Here is a 16,299-nt window from a genome sequence, read left to right on the forward strand (position 1 = left end):
AGACACACAGTAGGGAATATGAAATGGATGCCCGGATAGAGCACGCAAATTGGAAAGAAAGCTCTCACAGATCACTCCAGGGCGCGACACCCCAGTCCCTGCCGACTTTGCCTTGGTACCTTTGAGTCCCCACTACACCAGTGCTCGCAACACCAGTGAGGCCTTGAAACGTCCTCCGTTTTAAGATCGCACGAAGGCGGATCCCACGTATAAGCTCTTGAAGACGTCAATGTCGGGGGGAATTCCCAGCCCGAAGAAAGACGTTCGCGTGTTCTCGGCAAATTGGTTTCTGTTTGATCTTACGTTTGGCTAGCTATCTGTTTCACTTCACTGACTTCTAATAAAGGTTTCACTATGCTTGACTTGTCTTGGATATGCTTCGACCTTGTGCACGGGACTTCGATCTTCTTGCACTGAGCTTGGGTATGCTTGACTTGGCTTGGTTATCGGGCACCTTGTCGACGTCAACGTTCCTTCGGCAACACTCATCATCTGGCGTCAGAGGTACGTGGGTACGGCGTCTCATCAAATCCGCACTGGACCTCTGCGTCTAATCACGTGAGCCATCCTGTGTCGCTTGACGTTCTTGGTCGATCCGGTCCTTGATTGCTGCTACACACACAGCAGTACTGGACTTGTTGTTGGTGCGGTCACGATCCAGTATGGGCACCAGGGGTCAGACCGAATTGATCATCCGGTCCGGCCTCATTCAGTACGGCACCTTGGCCTCCGGTGCGTCGCTACCGGGTGCACCACGATCCAGTCCGGCAAACAGTGTACTTTGTCCAGCGAGGTCTTGGGAGCATGGGAGCATGGTGGGCATGGTGAACTTGGGGGTTGGTCCGATGTCTTGACGGAGTCAATGCAGGCAGCAGCCAGGATACGTTCACTGGCTGCACTTGCGCGCCTTAGGCTTGTCCTGCGGTCAGGGAAGTCGGCGGACGGACAGGATGTGTTACTCCACACCGAATATGAGCGCTCATCCGGTGGGCACATCTCCGATCCTGTGAGCCCATGCTTACTGCAAGCACCGGGCCCCGCCAAATTCACCATGCGCATCCACTATCCACATGTCACACTCCACGTCACTGGATTCCTGTTCACTGCGACCAGTCACAGTCAGGCGAAGGGTCGTCCCATCCCAGCGGTCAGACATGGGTGCGGATAAAAATCATTCCCCACATCGTGTCAACCGCCCCTCTGCTCAAGTTCTTTCACAGAGGATCTTGCCACCGAGGTGACAGGACATGAACAGACCCACACACGATGGATCCCACTCCGGATGGAAGGGGGTACCGAATCGCAAAACCGTTGAAAGGCTCTTTCCCAGAACTCAAGTCAGCCATCGTCTCGTCTCCGTAGCAAGTCTCCACACATCACAATCAAACCGTCGGGAGCAGCCGGCTTCACGTCACAATCCATTTTCGATCGCGAGACTCATCACCGCCATGGAAGAGGTCGGCGACAATGCGGGGACGCCTGGCAGCGGACTAACGGGCCCGGCACAACCTCCGCACGCCCCTCCAGCTGGAGAGGGCGCTGCGGGTGCCAACTCGGGCTCAGGCGGAGGCGCCGGTGAAGCGCGCGGCGAGCGCACGTCTTCTGGCGGCGTCAATCAAGTTGATGGCGACGTCGAGATGTCCAGCGCTGACGGCAAGGACGATCCCTCGCACAGCAAGGCGCCGTCGGGGGCGTCTGACAATAACAGCGACGAACACAGTGGGCGCATCCTGAAGACCGAGGGCGACACGATGGAAGAGCGCCTGACAGCCATGCAACGCAGCATTCCTGGGCGCGTCCTGTCCGTGGTCGAGGCGCTCAACATGCCTGCGGGTAGCGGCCTTCCGGCGCGACGCAATCCTGCGCCACCATCCAGTCCGGGCATGACCGCAAGCTGGGAGGCACCGAGTGGGTATGCACTGGATGGCGCGTTTCGTTTTGTTGGGGTTCCTGCTCACATGCGTCACCTCGAAGACGACCGCTACATGCGTGACGGATACGCTGGTCTCGAAGTGCTCACCACGATGGAATGCTTCTCAGCGACGGACCTGGCGGACCTGAATGAGCTGGTGGGCGAGGCCAAGGACGTGAACGAGTTATTTCTTCGACCTCGTACCGGGCCACCACCCAGTCCGACCGAGTTGGAGGCGCTACTCGACTCTGTCCAGATGCGTCGTGAGCTGGCATCAACCTTGTCGGTCTACGATCCTCACGATCTGGCACTGCGTGCATTCAGTATGACTACGTTCATGCGCCGCTTGTTGATCCGGTACCGGACCATTCGCGGGGAGATGCAGGCGACCGGGTCGTCCACGATCGAGAAGCTGTTGACCGCCCAGAAGGAGAGCTCCCAGTTCGAGGCTCACGTCACGCGGCTGCAGGGACAATGGAGAGCTGTCTGCAATGACCTCAAAGAGACGAAAGAGGCAACAGCAGCACGGTACCGGGCGGACTTCAAGAAACTCATGGCGGAACACGAGGTCGAGAAACAAGCGCTACGAGACCGAATCGCTGCCTTGGAGTTCAAGCTCAAAACATCCAGTACCTGGGTCGAGTCCCTCGAGTCTCAGGTCTTCGACGTCGACCGCATGATGAACTTCCTTAACAGGAACCAGACTAAGGTGACTGGCAACTGGAAGCGTCTGGAGGAGTTGTTCAAGCACCACCGATCCGGTACCACGCCCCCACCGAATGGCAGACTCTGATCTCAGTCACCTCTGCAGATGACGCATTCACCGATCCCGGGCCGTTCGAGTTCCGACACGACGGCGACACCGACACGGAAGAGAAGGGCGACGACGGGTCTGAATCGAGTGAGGGCGGCACAGGGTCGCGGGGCAAGCGCGTCACTATCGTGCATGTCACAGGCGAGGCTCCACCCGGTAAGACTTCCTCGTCAGAACGTCGATCCAGTGGTGGCAAGCGTCGTCACAAGGCGGTGGCTCGGGTCGTGAATCGCCCCCATAGCCTGGGATCCCAACGAGGAAGATGCGCGCCCCATGGATCAAGAATATCCAGTCGATGGAAACCTTGCATGCGCTTCACTCGCCGGGCTTCCCGTTGTGTGGCGCAAGCTTCGGACGGATCTTCAGCTGACCATGTGGGCTGGATTGACGTACTCGGAAGCCACGACTCTGTTGAACAGTGACGAAATGGCCCATCACTTGTTCCATCCTTACGATCTGTCCTGCATGCTGGCTCAGGTAATGTACTGGAACCAACTGGACAAGGCTTATTGGACAACCTACGTGCCAGAACGATACTTCCTCCGCGCGGAGAGCATACTGGATCGCTACGCACAGGATGGCCTCGAACCGGATCGGTGGCCCGACCAGATGGACCCCACACAAGATGACGGTGAGCTGCTCTTGGACGAGAACGAAGAGGACGTTGACAACGAGGATCGTGATGGTAACTGGGAACCCAGCGAGGAGGCTCAAGCCAAGATCGACCGGATGGAAGCTCGTGAGGCAGCAGCACAACAGGATGACACGGAGGTACCGGACACCAACGCTGCACTGGATCTCGTTTTGCCTTCGACTCGTCGTCCCAAGCGCAGGGCTAGTTCGGTGTCATCTCAATCGGATTCAGCCACCACTGGATCTGGCAAGAAACACAAGAAGTCTCGACCTGGTGATGAGCGCAAGAAGTCTCCACTCGCTCGCAAGGAGATGAAAGATCTTACTCCTGAAGAGCTGACCGTGATCGAGGAACCGGGTCGAGGCATCACTTCGTGGCGCCATAAGGGCATCATGACCACTTTTGCACCCAGTACGACTTACGCCGTCTACCAGTCCGCAGGTTTCCCTGACTACGCACCGAACCACAACGGCGGGACGGGGCCACTCAAGGATCGCTTCAATGTGGACGAGTACCGGGCGATCATGGAGACCCGACCGGGCGAGCGGATGTACAAGCGTCGTGTCATCAACCTCCTCTTCCACAAGCGTTACGCCTTGGGAGTGAAGGTCCACGTCGTGCTGACCAAGATCGTGAAGTTCATGAAGGACAACGCGCTGGTCATCTGGTACGCGGGACACTGGGTGACGTATCCGGAGGACTCGTCGTATGGGGTGAAGGAGAAAAAGAAACGCAAGGGTCTGCATGATCCTGCCATTAAGAAATACGCCGAGTTGATCACCGAACTTCTGAAAGCAAGAAATACGCCGAGTTGATCACCGAACTTCTGAAAGCAAGTTCGGTGATCAACTCGGCGTATTTCTGGGTGTATCCTGCGAAGGTCTGTCCCTGGATCCTGTTTGACAAGTCCGAGAAGAAACCGGATGGGAAGCCGTACACGATGGCCGAGCAGCTCGAAATCCTGGATCGCGAAGAACCGGCTCGCATCCAGTGGACAGGGTGGACCCTCGATAGGATCATCGCGGATCGTCCGGCGCACATCCGGAAAATGCTGCTGTCTCCCGATGAGCGTGCCAACAACTGGGTCTGCGCTGATCACCGTAGCTAGTTGCACACTCGGTGTAGCCACAAGCTAATCTCCACAATTTCATGTCATTCACGTTCATCACCTCACTCCTTCGTCTTAGTCTTATGTCATTCGGTCCGTCTGCTCGTCATTCTGTCGCTCACTCCATTCAGGGGCGCAGTCACTGGTCGATTCAGCCGGTATCTTCATTTTTCCACTACTCCACTCCAATTCTCCACAAATTCAGCGTCGACAGTTCACAATCAAAATCACATTCAGTTTCAGTCAGGTCACACGTCGGCGGTCAGGATCGAGTGTTCAATCCGGTACTAGACACTGGGGTGGTCATCACCAGCCTGCATAGACTGGAACCTGGCCTTAGCACGGGCACTCTGATTGAATTCATACAAAAGCGCACCACAATTGAGCCTGGTCACTGGTAACCACTCAGGATCGTCGTATCCTTTCCACTTGATCAGGTACTCGCGGAATCTCTTGGAAGTACGAGTGCGCTTGGCCCACCGGAGGTCCAGAATCTTTTCCACTTCGTACTCATCATTCTGTTCGTCCGGCTCCCAGCTGTCCTCGGGTAGCAGGGCTGCATCGAAATCGTCGTCATCATCCAGATCGAGTTCCGCGGTAGGTCGCTTCGGAAACAGAGCGCGAGGCTTGAGGCGGCTGATGTGTACCCAGGGGTTAACACGATATCCTGTGTCCTCCACCTTGAGTTTCACTCTGAAGTCATCGTGTACCTCTTCGATCTTGAACGGCCCATGCCACATGTGAGCCAGCTTGCGGCTCAATCCGGTCTGGACTTTCGGGATGTAGAGCCATACCGAATCACCCTTCTCAAATCCTGTCTTCAGCCTCTCGGACAATTCTCTCCACTTGCGTGTCTGTTCTTCCGATCGTGTTCGCTTCGCTTGTCTCTGGAGGTCCTCGGCACAGGCTATTGCGTAGCCGTAGTCGCGCTGAAATTTCCGACGCCACTCGTACGCAGTGCGTTCAGGCACACTGGACAGTTTCGGTCCTAACATCGCCGACACCGTGCCTTGCGCATCCCAACCGTGTACCAGATAGAATGGAGTGTCCAATCGGGTCGCGTCGAACGAGGTGTTGAGGGCGAACATCAGTCGCTCAGCGTGATCGTCCCAGTCAGACTGGCCAGACTCAGCGATGTAAGCGCGGACGCTCCGGATGACGGTCTGCACCGAACGTTTCTGTTGGCCGTTCGCTTGAGGACGATATGCCAACGTGGCGCGCTGACGACTGCCGAGTAGCTCCTGAAACCGAGTGAAGACCTCACTCATGAAACGTGGGTCTTGATCGTGTCTGATCATCGACGACGCACCGAAATTCCGGAAGACTCGCTCTTCGTAGGCCTCTGCTACATCCTGTGCCGTAGTAGACGACATGGGTTTACACATCACGTAACCAGAGAATGAATCCTGAAAAAGCAGTAGGAAGGTGTTCCCTCGTGCCGACTTGGGCATATGCGTCACAAAATCCATCTACACAACTTCAAACGGGCGCCTGGGCTCGATGTTACCAGGTGACGGTCCAGGGTTGGGAGGTCGCCCCTTTCCACTTGCACAGTCAGCGCACTCCTTCACGAAACGTTCCACGTCGGCATACATGCCGGGACAGTAGAACTCGGAGCGTAACCGCTCGTGGGTGCGGGTAATTCCCTAGTGTCCACCTTGAAAGTCCACGTGAGCGTAATGCAGCAAGTCAGCGTGCAGGGTTTGTGGCACCACAAGACGTGGCTCATCCTGTACGTCCCGAGATCGATCTCGAGTAGACCGCGCGAGTCGATACAGGATGCGTCTGGCATCCAGTGCAAACAAGTCCGAGAGCTTCGCGATCTTGCGAAGCCGCCTCGGAGAGAATCGATCCAGGTCGCCACTCAGATACGCTTTGACTTCCGAAATGAACTCATCCTGATCTTGGTGTGCCTTAATCCTGCGCCACCTCTCGGCTTGGAACTCCAATGGACCCAATGGGCCACTTGACTCTGTCTGTTCCTGTGTTCTCGATCTGGTCAGGACCGCCATGACTCGAGCACAGTGAGGTAACGGAGCAGAACCGGGGTCCTGTTCGACATCGTCTGGTGACCCCACATCCGGTGTCACCACCTTCTTAGCAGCCGATCCATCTGGTGCATCCTGAACTCCCTCACTCACATCCTGCGCCACAACCACTGGCTTCATCAGCTTTTCGTGGATCTTTGACACTCGCTGCAGATGGATTCGTTCCTCCTCATCCTGGACAGTCCACGTGATACCCAGCGCCAGCGTCTTGGAGGTCAGGTAGTCCGCGGCCGAATTGTATTCACGTTTCACGTGAACGAGCCGAAGCGTACTGAATCGTCTTTCCAGAGTTTTGCACCGAGCCAGATGTCGTTGAAGGTTGGGTTGGTTGCAGTTAATCAGCCCTTGGACTTGTTGTATCACAATGCGCGAGTCTCCAACCACGATCAGGTCTTGAACGCCCCGATCCAGTGCCATGGTCAGTCCATTCAGTAAGCCGTGATATTCTGCATCGTTCACAGTGACATCACTCAGGATGAAACCTTGTGCATCCAGTACGCTCCAACCAGGCAGGCTCCACAGGATGCATCCGCAGCTTCCTCGGCGAGTCGACGTCTTGGCTGCTCCATCGAAGCTTGACACAATCCCCTCAAAGTCAGCGTCCAACATCTCCATGCTCACCACCGGTGGTGGCTTGACCCGCCGCTTGGCTGGAATCAGCGACTCTGCGATCCGGTCCAAGTGCTCTCGGGGGGTGATACCCGCACCGAGTATAGCGGCTAGACCGTCTTCATCTCGCTGAATTCGGCGAACTTCCAGGTCCCACTCGGAAAGAGTGACGCCCCATGGTACGCAACGTCCATCCGCCGACTTGGACTGAATCACCCACTTGAGTACCGAATAGCGGGTGTACACGATTATCGAACATCCTTCCAGGATCGTCCTGAATACATTCAGTACTCTCATGATCGCGATGACTTCCTTCTCCGCAACGTGATATCGGACTTCCGAGTCATTCAGTACACGCTCCGTGAAACGGACGGGCTGAATCAGCCCGTCATGCTCTTCACCGAGGACTGCACAGGCTGCCCACTGGCTCGCGTGAGGAATGATGACGAACGGCTTGGTCCGGTCCGGATGACGTAGCAATGGGGTCGACACGATCTTCCGCTTCAGGATCTCGAACGCTTCCTTCGCCCTCGCCAAGTCCCTACCGGATCGCACTTGGTCGTCGCTCAGCTCGTACAGGACTGCAGCTACCATCGGGAAATCCTCTATGAACTTATAGTAGTAGTTCAGACTGCCGAGGAAGGACTGGATCCCCTTCAGAGTAGACGGGAATGGTAGATCCAGTACGCCCTCAGCGATCTTCGGCGTCGCCCTGAGTCCTTCTGCACTGATCTCATGAGAGAGATACGGGATCGAGCGCTTACCGAATTCACTCTTCGGTAGACTGACAGAGATGTTCCAGTACCGCAACCGAAACAGTAGCGCATCCAGATCGATGAAAAGTTGATCCCACGTAGGCGCCCCATGCGCGATGTCGTCAATGTACGAGCTCCGTCCTAGGACAGGGCCCATCTGCATCGGCGCCGGGATGTTACGTTGGAACACAGTCATCCGGTCTGTCAGCGCGGGTAGACGTCGGCCAGACAGGATTTCGTCGTCCGATCCGGTGTCGCTCCCTGCGACGTTGTCCTCTTGCAGCTTCAAACCCAGATAATCCAGTACGTCCTGATCCACCTGAGCTTCCTTACCAGGTGGTAGTCGAACAAAGCCCCACAGACAGTTGTTGAGTATCTGCTGGTACACCAGCGGAGCATTCTTCAGACCAAATGGCATGCGTCGCCACTGGTAGTGACCGAATGGCGACACGAACGCCGAGATGAGCTTGGCTCGCTCCGTCATCCTGATCGCCCAAAAGCCGCTGGCCATGTCCAGACTCATAAACCACATCGCGCTCTCGAACCCGATTAGCAGGTCGTCAATGAGCGAGAGAGGATAGTTGGACAACTGGATGAACCCGTTCACGATCCGGTAATCAATGCACATCCGGATGTCGACCCCGTTCTTCTTCAGTACGATCACGATCGGTGACGCCCAGGGTGACGTAGATGTCTCGATCAATCCAGTTTCCAACAACTTCTTCAGCAACGCGTACACCTTCATCGCAAGGTGTGGCGCGACCGAGCGTGCCCTCTGTGCGACAGGCTTAGCGTCTCCCACATCCAGATCGCAAACGACTCCGCGAGCTGGGGCTGGTGCCGCATTTCCATCACCTAAGAAGATACTTCGGTGGTACCTCAGGATGCCACGTAATCGGTGTTCGTCATCCGGCGTGCTCACGCCAGGTTCGCCAACATCAGCCTTGTCAATGTCGCACTCGGGACTTAAATCCTGCACCTCCGGGAGGAGTGCGAGTTGGTCTCGCAGCTGGGAGAGCAGATCGCTCCTTTCATGAATGTACACGGCTGGTTCAAAGTCCAACTCCTCCACACTTAGTCGCATGACCCGCTCGTACTCTTCTTTGAGTTTCTGCACCGGAGTGCAGGGCAGGATACCGGATGGTAAGTCGGAGACATCCTCGTCGGTCACATCTGGTGCGTCTTCCGACACTTCGTCTTCATCCGGTGTAACCGCGCCAAAGAAGTCCTCGTCATCTCCATCCTGTGCAACATCCTCATCCGGTGCGACAGCCTCGAAAAACTCTTCGTCATCCGTTTCGGTGTCACTGGTGAAGTCCTCAGCACCACCCGGAGTCGCACTAGACTTCACAGTCGGGTCCGTCTCTGGTTCCTTCGTCAGCGGTGTTATGCGCTTGAAGCTCGGTTCTTTCTCAACCAGGTCCTCCACTACCGGATCCTCACCGAGTTCCACGATCCTGTCCGACTCGGTCACCGGATTCTGCAACACCGAGGTGAAACACGTCACGTCCTTCTTCCCGTCCGGATGTAGCATCAACTTGGTCGGCCATGAGTACTTCGCAGGCTCCACGGCGGGCGATTCACGATCCCAGAGTGCTTGCAGCCGACGTTGTTTCCTCAGCTGACCCTGTTTGGACAAGGTGTTCTCGTAGATCATCACCTGCCACCCCTTGTATGCCCTCGATCCTGGACGGACGAACCGTCCTACGGTCGGGAAGAATCCATACTCCACAACGTAGGCCAGCGTGGTCCCGGCCACGATCCAGAGATTGTTGGACGAGATGTTTACGACCTTGACTGCCTCGGGCCAGGACTTCGCTCCGTACACGATCTTGGTCACCCAGCGATCACCACGTCCAGCCCACACCACTTCTCGCTGTGGGTTGGCTTGGCCGAACCGGATGCGCACAACAGCCTCCTCACCGGGTCGAAGGTACAGGGTCTCCGGCGCTTGGACTGGCAACCTCATTCCTTGTCGGCGTTGCACCTTGTCCCCGTACATGAGCACAGGCTCTTCATCCGGTAACTGCAGAAGTCCTTCTCGTACACACAACCGAACGCCGGCACAGAACATAAAGTTCATACCCAATAGCACGTCCACACCTTCACCGATATTCGCAACCCAGATGTCCATGACGTACACCACTCTCGATCCGAGCGTGATCTTGACTTGCGTGCTAGCAGAGATGTAAGTGGTTTTGCCACCCAGTCCGGACACCTTGATCTGTTTATGCCGGTTGGGCTTGATCTTGAGTCTACGCGCAAGATCCAAACTGATCATACTCACCGACGCTCCGGGGTCCAACAAAATCTGCAAGCGGAAGTCGTTCACTGCGCCATGTACCGTAGCCACCTCATGCGAATCCTTGTCTGGCTCATGATCAACCCACCATCCATACCGCTCACCCGGTTCCAGCCGAAATTCGGTCGGTCCATCCGGTGCTCGCAATTAGGAACGGCTCAATCCAGAACGATCATCAACTTGGTCAGGCTGAATCGGGTCATCGTTGCTCAGAGAAATCATGCATTGTTGGTTATCTTGGTGGCTGATCCTCAGCTCTGGTCCGACGTAGGCTAACACACACAATTCAGGGGCCTTCAGCCCGGCGCGTACTGGGTCCCCACCCAGCGGGCTTAGTGTTTGACGGCCCCCCTGAATTCGCCTTGTCATCCAATAGCTGACCCAGTAGGTTCTTCGGTATGTCCTTCAGTGCTCCATCTTGTGCCAGCTTCTTCAGTGCTTCGATGGTCTTCATAAGTTCACACGGTCCTTCATGAAATCGTTCACAAATCCTGCACGGGTTGACATTGCACACGCGCATCGGGTGTCCGCGTCGGTGACAGCGATCACACACGATGTCTATCCAGCAATTCTCCTGTCGGTGTCCAGGCCTCTCACACTTCTCACAGAATTCATTCCAATCAAGATTGCTTCTTCTCGGCGACTGCGGCGCGGAGGGCTGACCGAATCGAGACGCCCCTGACTGTTGGCCAGGTGGCGGCGGTCTCTATCTGAGCCCGTCATCACCCTGAACACTGCGTCACGTAGTACACCTTCATCCAGCACTGGCGGTACCAGGTCGGGATCCACCGGTCGTGTCGAGGCAGGAGGGACCGAGTCGTGCTTTGGTGCGACCTCGACTCGGTGTTCATCCACCTCGTCTTGGAAACGCACATGGCGATCCTCTTCGTCTGATTCATCCTCGCTCTGAACGACGTATGCGCGGCCAGGACCCTTCGGTCTGAATCGCTCGCGTTCGCGGTCTCGATGCACGTTGCCCGCGCGGAAGTCGCGTGGTCTGGATGCCGAGTTCTCACGTCCGCTGTCCTGGTGATCGTCTTCGTATTGACGCAGAATGAACTCCAGGTCGTCGATGCTGTGCAGACGCTGGCTCTTCAGACTGGATCGAAGCTTCGACTCGGTCAGCTTCCGGATAAAACGCTTGATGTGCATCTCACGCGTCCTAGATGACTTCTTGAACTCCACATTCGCCTTGCAGGCGGCCGCATTCAGTCGGTAGAAGAAGTCAAGCGCCGATTCAGTCCGTCCTTGCTCGATCGTGTAGTACCTCTCCGAGTCGGACATCCTGGACCGGCAGTACTTGCGCTTGAACGCATGGGATAGCTGGGTCCAGTCGTCTCGTACATGCCTCGGCAATTGTGCACGCCAGTGGCGAGCGCATGTAGGAAGCTTCAGGCGTAACTCGTACACCTTCATGCTGTGCCGTCCAACCACCCTGAACGGTCAAGGGGAGGAATCGCTCCCACCATCGTGTCCACTCATGGTACGACGCCTTGTCGTCGAAGTCTTCCAGTGAGTTTGAGTTCACGTACAGCCGGAAGTTCATCACCGTCTTGCCGTCCTTCGTCGTCATCGACGTGGAGTGCGTGGGCACGTTCGCGAGCGAGTCGTCGGAGTCGCTTGAGCTGTAGCCCTCGTCGTAGCCGTCATCAGAGCTCGAGTCCGGGTCGGATCCGGAGGGGTCACCACTTCCGCGAGGATGGACGCTTGCGCGGTCCTGACCTGGTGCCCTTCGCATCCTTGGCAGGCTCCTGCTTCACGGGCACCTTCGCGTCCTTCGCGGGGGCATCCTGCTTGTCCTTCGCCGGCGCAGCTTGAACAGCGCGCGCCTTGGCTCCCGTGGTTGCTCTCGCCTTGAGAACGCTGTTGATCGTCGCCTGAAGTTGGGCTGCTAGAAGCTCGTCGGCACGCGGCGTCGCAGACTGGATGGGCGGCTGACCAGACTGGATAGGCACAATGGATACTGGGTGCAATGTCTCACGCCCGGTCTCTGTCTTCACATGCGACACCGAATCAGATCCCGATGTTGCTTGAGCCGCTAAATTTTCCTGGCGTGTTGCACGAAGGTTGTGTAACTGGTGGGCCTGAAACCGCTGAATGTTCCGGGAAGATTCTCGCTCCCTCTCCCGCTCAGCTTCAATCTGGTGGACCTTCTCTTGGAATAAATCCAGTTTAGCGTTGAGTCCCCGTTGCACATCTTCGGTCCATCGGGTTCGTTCGGCTTCGGCTTGCGCTTCCTGTTGTCTCCAGCGTTCGGCGAACTCGGCGGCAGCGCGCTCGTGCTCCAGGCGTGCTGCCTCGGCGCGGGCGCTCTCGATGGCAGCCGCCACTTCATGCGCCTGCATCGTCGACATTGGAGACGTGCTGGGCACGCTGGGAGGCTCCGGGACTGGGGCGTCCGGCCTCGATCCGGTCTGCACACTGCCTTGAGGGGTAGCGGTGCGTCCGGCGAGCTCTTGGATCGGCTGGAACGCGCTGGGAAGACCTTCATTCAGTCGGGCCGCGTTGGCAGCGGATGCCTCCTGGTTCAGCTCCATCCTGGCCAAGGCTTCCTGCGTCTGGCGCATCGTGTTGAGCGCAACTTGGGACGCCCTGGACATCACGGACATCGCTGAGCGGCTTGATCGACCGGATCGAGTCGACCTGCTCGACCGACTCGGTGCGCGCTTCGATCTCGAAGATCTTCGGCGGCGCATCTGGTCCTCGTCACTGGAGTCAGATTCACTTGGTGACGGGCATCGCCTCTCGCGCCTGGACGTCGTTTGCCGACCGGATGAAGCTCTCGACCTTCGGTCACTCCGGACGGTGGTACGATCGGACTCCGACATAACGACATCGTCCTGATCCACCGCCGTCGATGACCGAGGGAGTGCTGTCCGGGTGATCTCGACGACTCCTCCGCCTGCACCAGACTGGATCGCTCCTGCCTGCGCGGTCATCACCATGGGTCCGTACCCAATCGCGGACATGTGCCTCGCGGCATTGTGTCCGGACCACAGCGACGACGAAGGCGAGCTGCCTCTGGACGATCGAGCTGCTGACGCCGCACTGAACGTTGACTCGTTGGATCCAGCCGTCGTCCCGAACAGGCTCGAATCAAGATCCGAGGGTGAACGAGATGGCGGACCCAGTTGCGCCAACACTCCAGTACCGGATGCGCGCTCAGACTCGCTGGACGCGTGGAACGACGGGAGCGAAGACAGCGACGGCGTGGACAGCGGCGGCGCGGACGGGATCGACGACACGGACTGGGTGGACGGCGCGCGAGGCGGTCCGTGCTGCGGGCGCTTGGAATCCGGTTCGCCGGTGGACGACCCTTGCGGGCTTCGTGTCCTCCGGAGGCCGGCCACTCGTAGGCGCAGGACGAACTCGCGACCCAATAGTCCAGCTTCGTAATCCGACATCAATAGATCTCCGTCGTTGTCTTCTGCATGGTAGTCCAGGATCGGTGCTCGCACAGCTTGTGACAGTGTCGATCCAGTGTTTCCAGCGTTCGACTCGGTCTGGTCTTGGGCGTCTGAAGCATCCAGCACGATCTTGAAGGGCACACCGGATGCCAACTCGCGCCACTCGATCAGCTCGAACGCGAGGAAGTGCTGGACGTCCTCGGCCACAGAGCGCACCAGACTCGGTGCGATTCTGGACGACTGCGACTGGAACCACATCGGGATCAGGTTGTGAAACCTGAAACCGGCAGCGAAGAGGAGAGACTGGATGAGCCCAACGCACTCGCGTGGCGACAGGATGCTCGGCGGAATCACGATGCCGGAGACATCCTGTACCAGGCACAGCTCCAGTCGTACCGGACGAAGCTCCGCGATCCACGCAGCGTCTTGACTCGCCATGGCCATCCGGTCCGATAGGTACTTCGACGTTGCCAGCGCGGCAGTCCACCATTCAGTGAAATCGGGTGCCGGCTCGGGCCAGGCGTACTCCACCTTGAGCGGGACGGCAGCGCGTTCACGATACTGCTCCCAGCGACGCACTTGTTCGGCCACGTACGCCTTCGCCTGAGCCTCGCTCACTTGAGCTTTGGTCTCGTCGGGTCCTCGCGAATCCGAGGGCGCCAGACTGGATTGGGATTCCATCTTGATCGCGGGAGCTTGGGCGGTCGCGGCCGGACTGGATTGCGCGGGCGCAGACCGGGTATCGGCTTCGTCATTCAGTACGCCGTCTTCTTGGACAGTCGACAGCGGGCCTTCATGCTTGATCGTCGGGGCTTCGTCCAGAATCTCGACTTCGTCATCCGGCTGGGGAGAGTCCGAAACTCGATCCTCAGCCGGGGGCTCAACCTCATCGGCGCCTCCCACAGACGCCTGGGCGGGTTCATCATCCTGTGCGAAACACCCTGATCCAGTCCCGTCACCGGGTCTGGGACACATTCGGTGCCGGCCGGCACAGACTCGGTCGAGTCCGCCTCCGGAGCCTCATCCTGATTTGCTTGGTGCGCATCCAGAACGGAGGACTCCGGGGTCGCTTGATCTTGATCGGCCGCCGACGCCTTCTTCTTCTCTTCCAGGGCCGCCTTGCGCTTCTCCGCGCCAGCCTTCCGAGCCTCCCGGACAACGTCGTCCAGGGCCTTGTGCTCCTCCGGCGGCAGCCCTTGTCCTCGACGCGACTGACGCGACGCCTCACCGCGTCCGCCTCCACGTCCACCTTCACGTGCTTCCTTCCTTCCAGCCATAACCAAACTGTTAGTCCAGGCAGTCAGTAGAAACACCCCTTAAGACCAAATAATATACAAACAAACAACTCGCGGTGAAATCCTAGGCAACCAAATCCGGGCACGCGCACCAGCTGAGGCGAGGCGGGTGAACGCCTTGATCGTCCAGGTGTATAGCGCACTATGCCGGACCGAATCGGTTCGGAGTACCAGAGATATCCGCTGCAATCCGGTAGTCCTCGGAGCACAGGATGTGAACCGGGGGCCGGGAGGATCGCTTGGACTTGGCGTGTGTCCTTGTGTCAACCCCTATAGGTATCGTTTACCTTTGGCGGACCGGACTTCACCGAGTGAGTCGTTGTAAATACAGAATCGAGTCTGCTGGGTGTGTTCCTGAAACAAACTACACCGAATGAACAGAAAGTCAGACCGAATCGAAGGGACCACAGTCAGATCCACAATTCAATATAACCAACACACAGAAATACAATGCCGAGCTAAACGTCACAAAATATACAGCCACCACTTATTCTTTAAGACCCTTGGGTGGGGGGTCTATACGCCAGTCAACTTACGAGCCGTCACCCAAGGCACTGGTCAACCCTGGATGCACACTCACTCACGCGCACCACCCTCACAGAGTGAGGGAACAATACAAAATATAAGTCAATCCTATCATACAGTAGTCGATCAATTCAGTCTCGGGGGTGACTACCTCTACCGCCTAAGACACACAGGATGGAATATGAAATGGATGCCCGGATAGAGCACGCAAATTGGAAAGAAAGCTCTCACAGATCACTCCAGGGCGCGACACCCCAGTCCCTGCCGACTTTGCCTTGGTACCTTTGAGTCCCCACTACACCAGTGCTCGCAACACCAGTGAGGCCTTGAAACGTCCTCCGTTTTAAGATCGCACGAAGGCGGATCCCACGTATAAGCTCTTGAAGACGTCAATGTCGGGGGGAATTCCCAGCCCGAAGAAAGACGTTCGCGTGTTCTCGGCAAATTGGTTTCTGTTTGATCTTACGTTTGGCTAGCTATCTGTTTCACTTCACTGACTTCTAATAAAGGTTTCACTATGCTTGACTTGTCTTGGATATGCTTCGACCTTGTGCACGGGACTTCGATCTTCTTGCACTGAGCTTGGGTATGCTTGACTTGGCTTGGTTATCGGGCACCTTGTCGACGTCAACGTTCCTTCGGCAACACTCATCATCTGGCGTCAGAGGTACGTGGGTACGGCGTCTCATCAAATCCGCACTGGACCTCTGCGTCTAATCACGTGAGCCATCCTGTGTCGCTTGACGTTCTTGGTCGATCCGGTCCTTGATTGCTGCTACACACACAGCAGTACTGGACTTGTTGTTGGTGCGGTCACGATCCAGTATGGGCACCAGGGGTCAGACCGAATTGATCATCCGGTCCGGCCTCATTCAGTACGGCACCTTGGC

At 57.2% G+C, this 16,299-nt stretch overlaps 2 protein-coding genes across 2 annotated transcripts; one reads left to right on the forward strand and one right to left on the reverse strand.

Moving 5' to 3' along the window:
- Window positions 1–1,448: 1,448 nt before the first annotated feature.
- On the forward strand, window positions 1,449–4,468 carry PHYSODRAFT_336982 (hypothetical protein; the record flags this gene model as incomplete). The annotated part of the gene is made up of 4 exons (XM_009534601.1): window positions 1,449–2,673; window positions 2,724–2,882; window positions 2,968–4,073; window positions 4,160–4,468. The coding sequence occupies 4 exons, from the start codon at window positions 1,449–1,451 to the stop codon at window positions 4,466–4,468; spliced, it is 2,799 nt and encodes a 932-aa protein (XP_009532896.1).
- A 5,051-nt stretch (window positions 4,469–9,519) lies between these two features.
- PHYSODRAFT_428086 (hypothetical protein) lies at window positions 9,520–10,287 on the reverse strand (the record flags this gene model as incomplete). Its single annotated transcript, XM_009534602.1, has 1 exon — window positions 9,520–10,287. A coding segment is annotated over one exon (768 nt), but the record flags the coding sequence as incomplete, so codon positions are not given.
- Between the last annotated feature and the right edge of the window lie 6,012 nt (window positions 10,288–16,299).

The sequence above is a fragment of the Phytophthora sojae genome (assembly GCF_000149755.1).
Source record: "Phytophthora sojae unplaced genomic scaffold PHYSOscaffold_7, whole genome shotgun sequence".
Classification (NCBI taxonomy): Eukaryota; Oomycota; class Peronosporomycetes; order Peronosporales; family Peronosporaceae; genus Phytophthora; species Phytophthora sojae.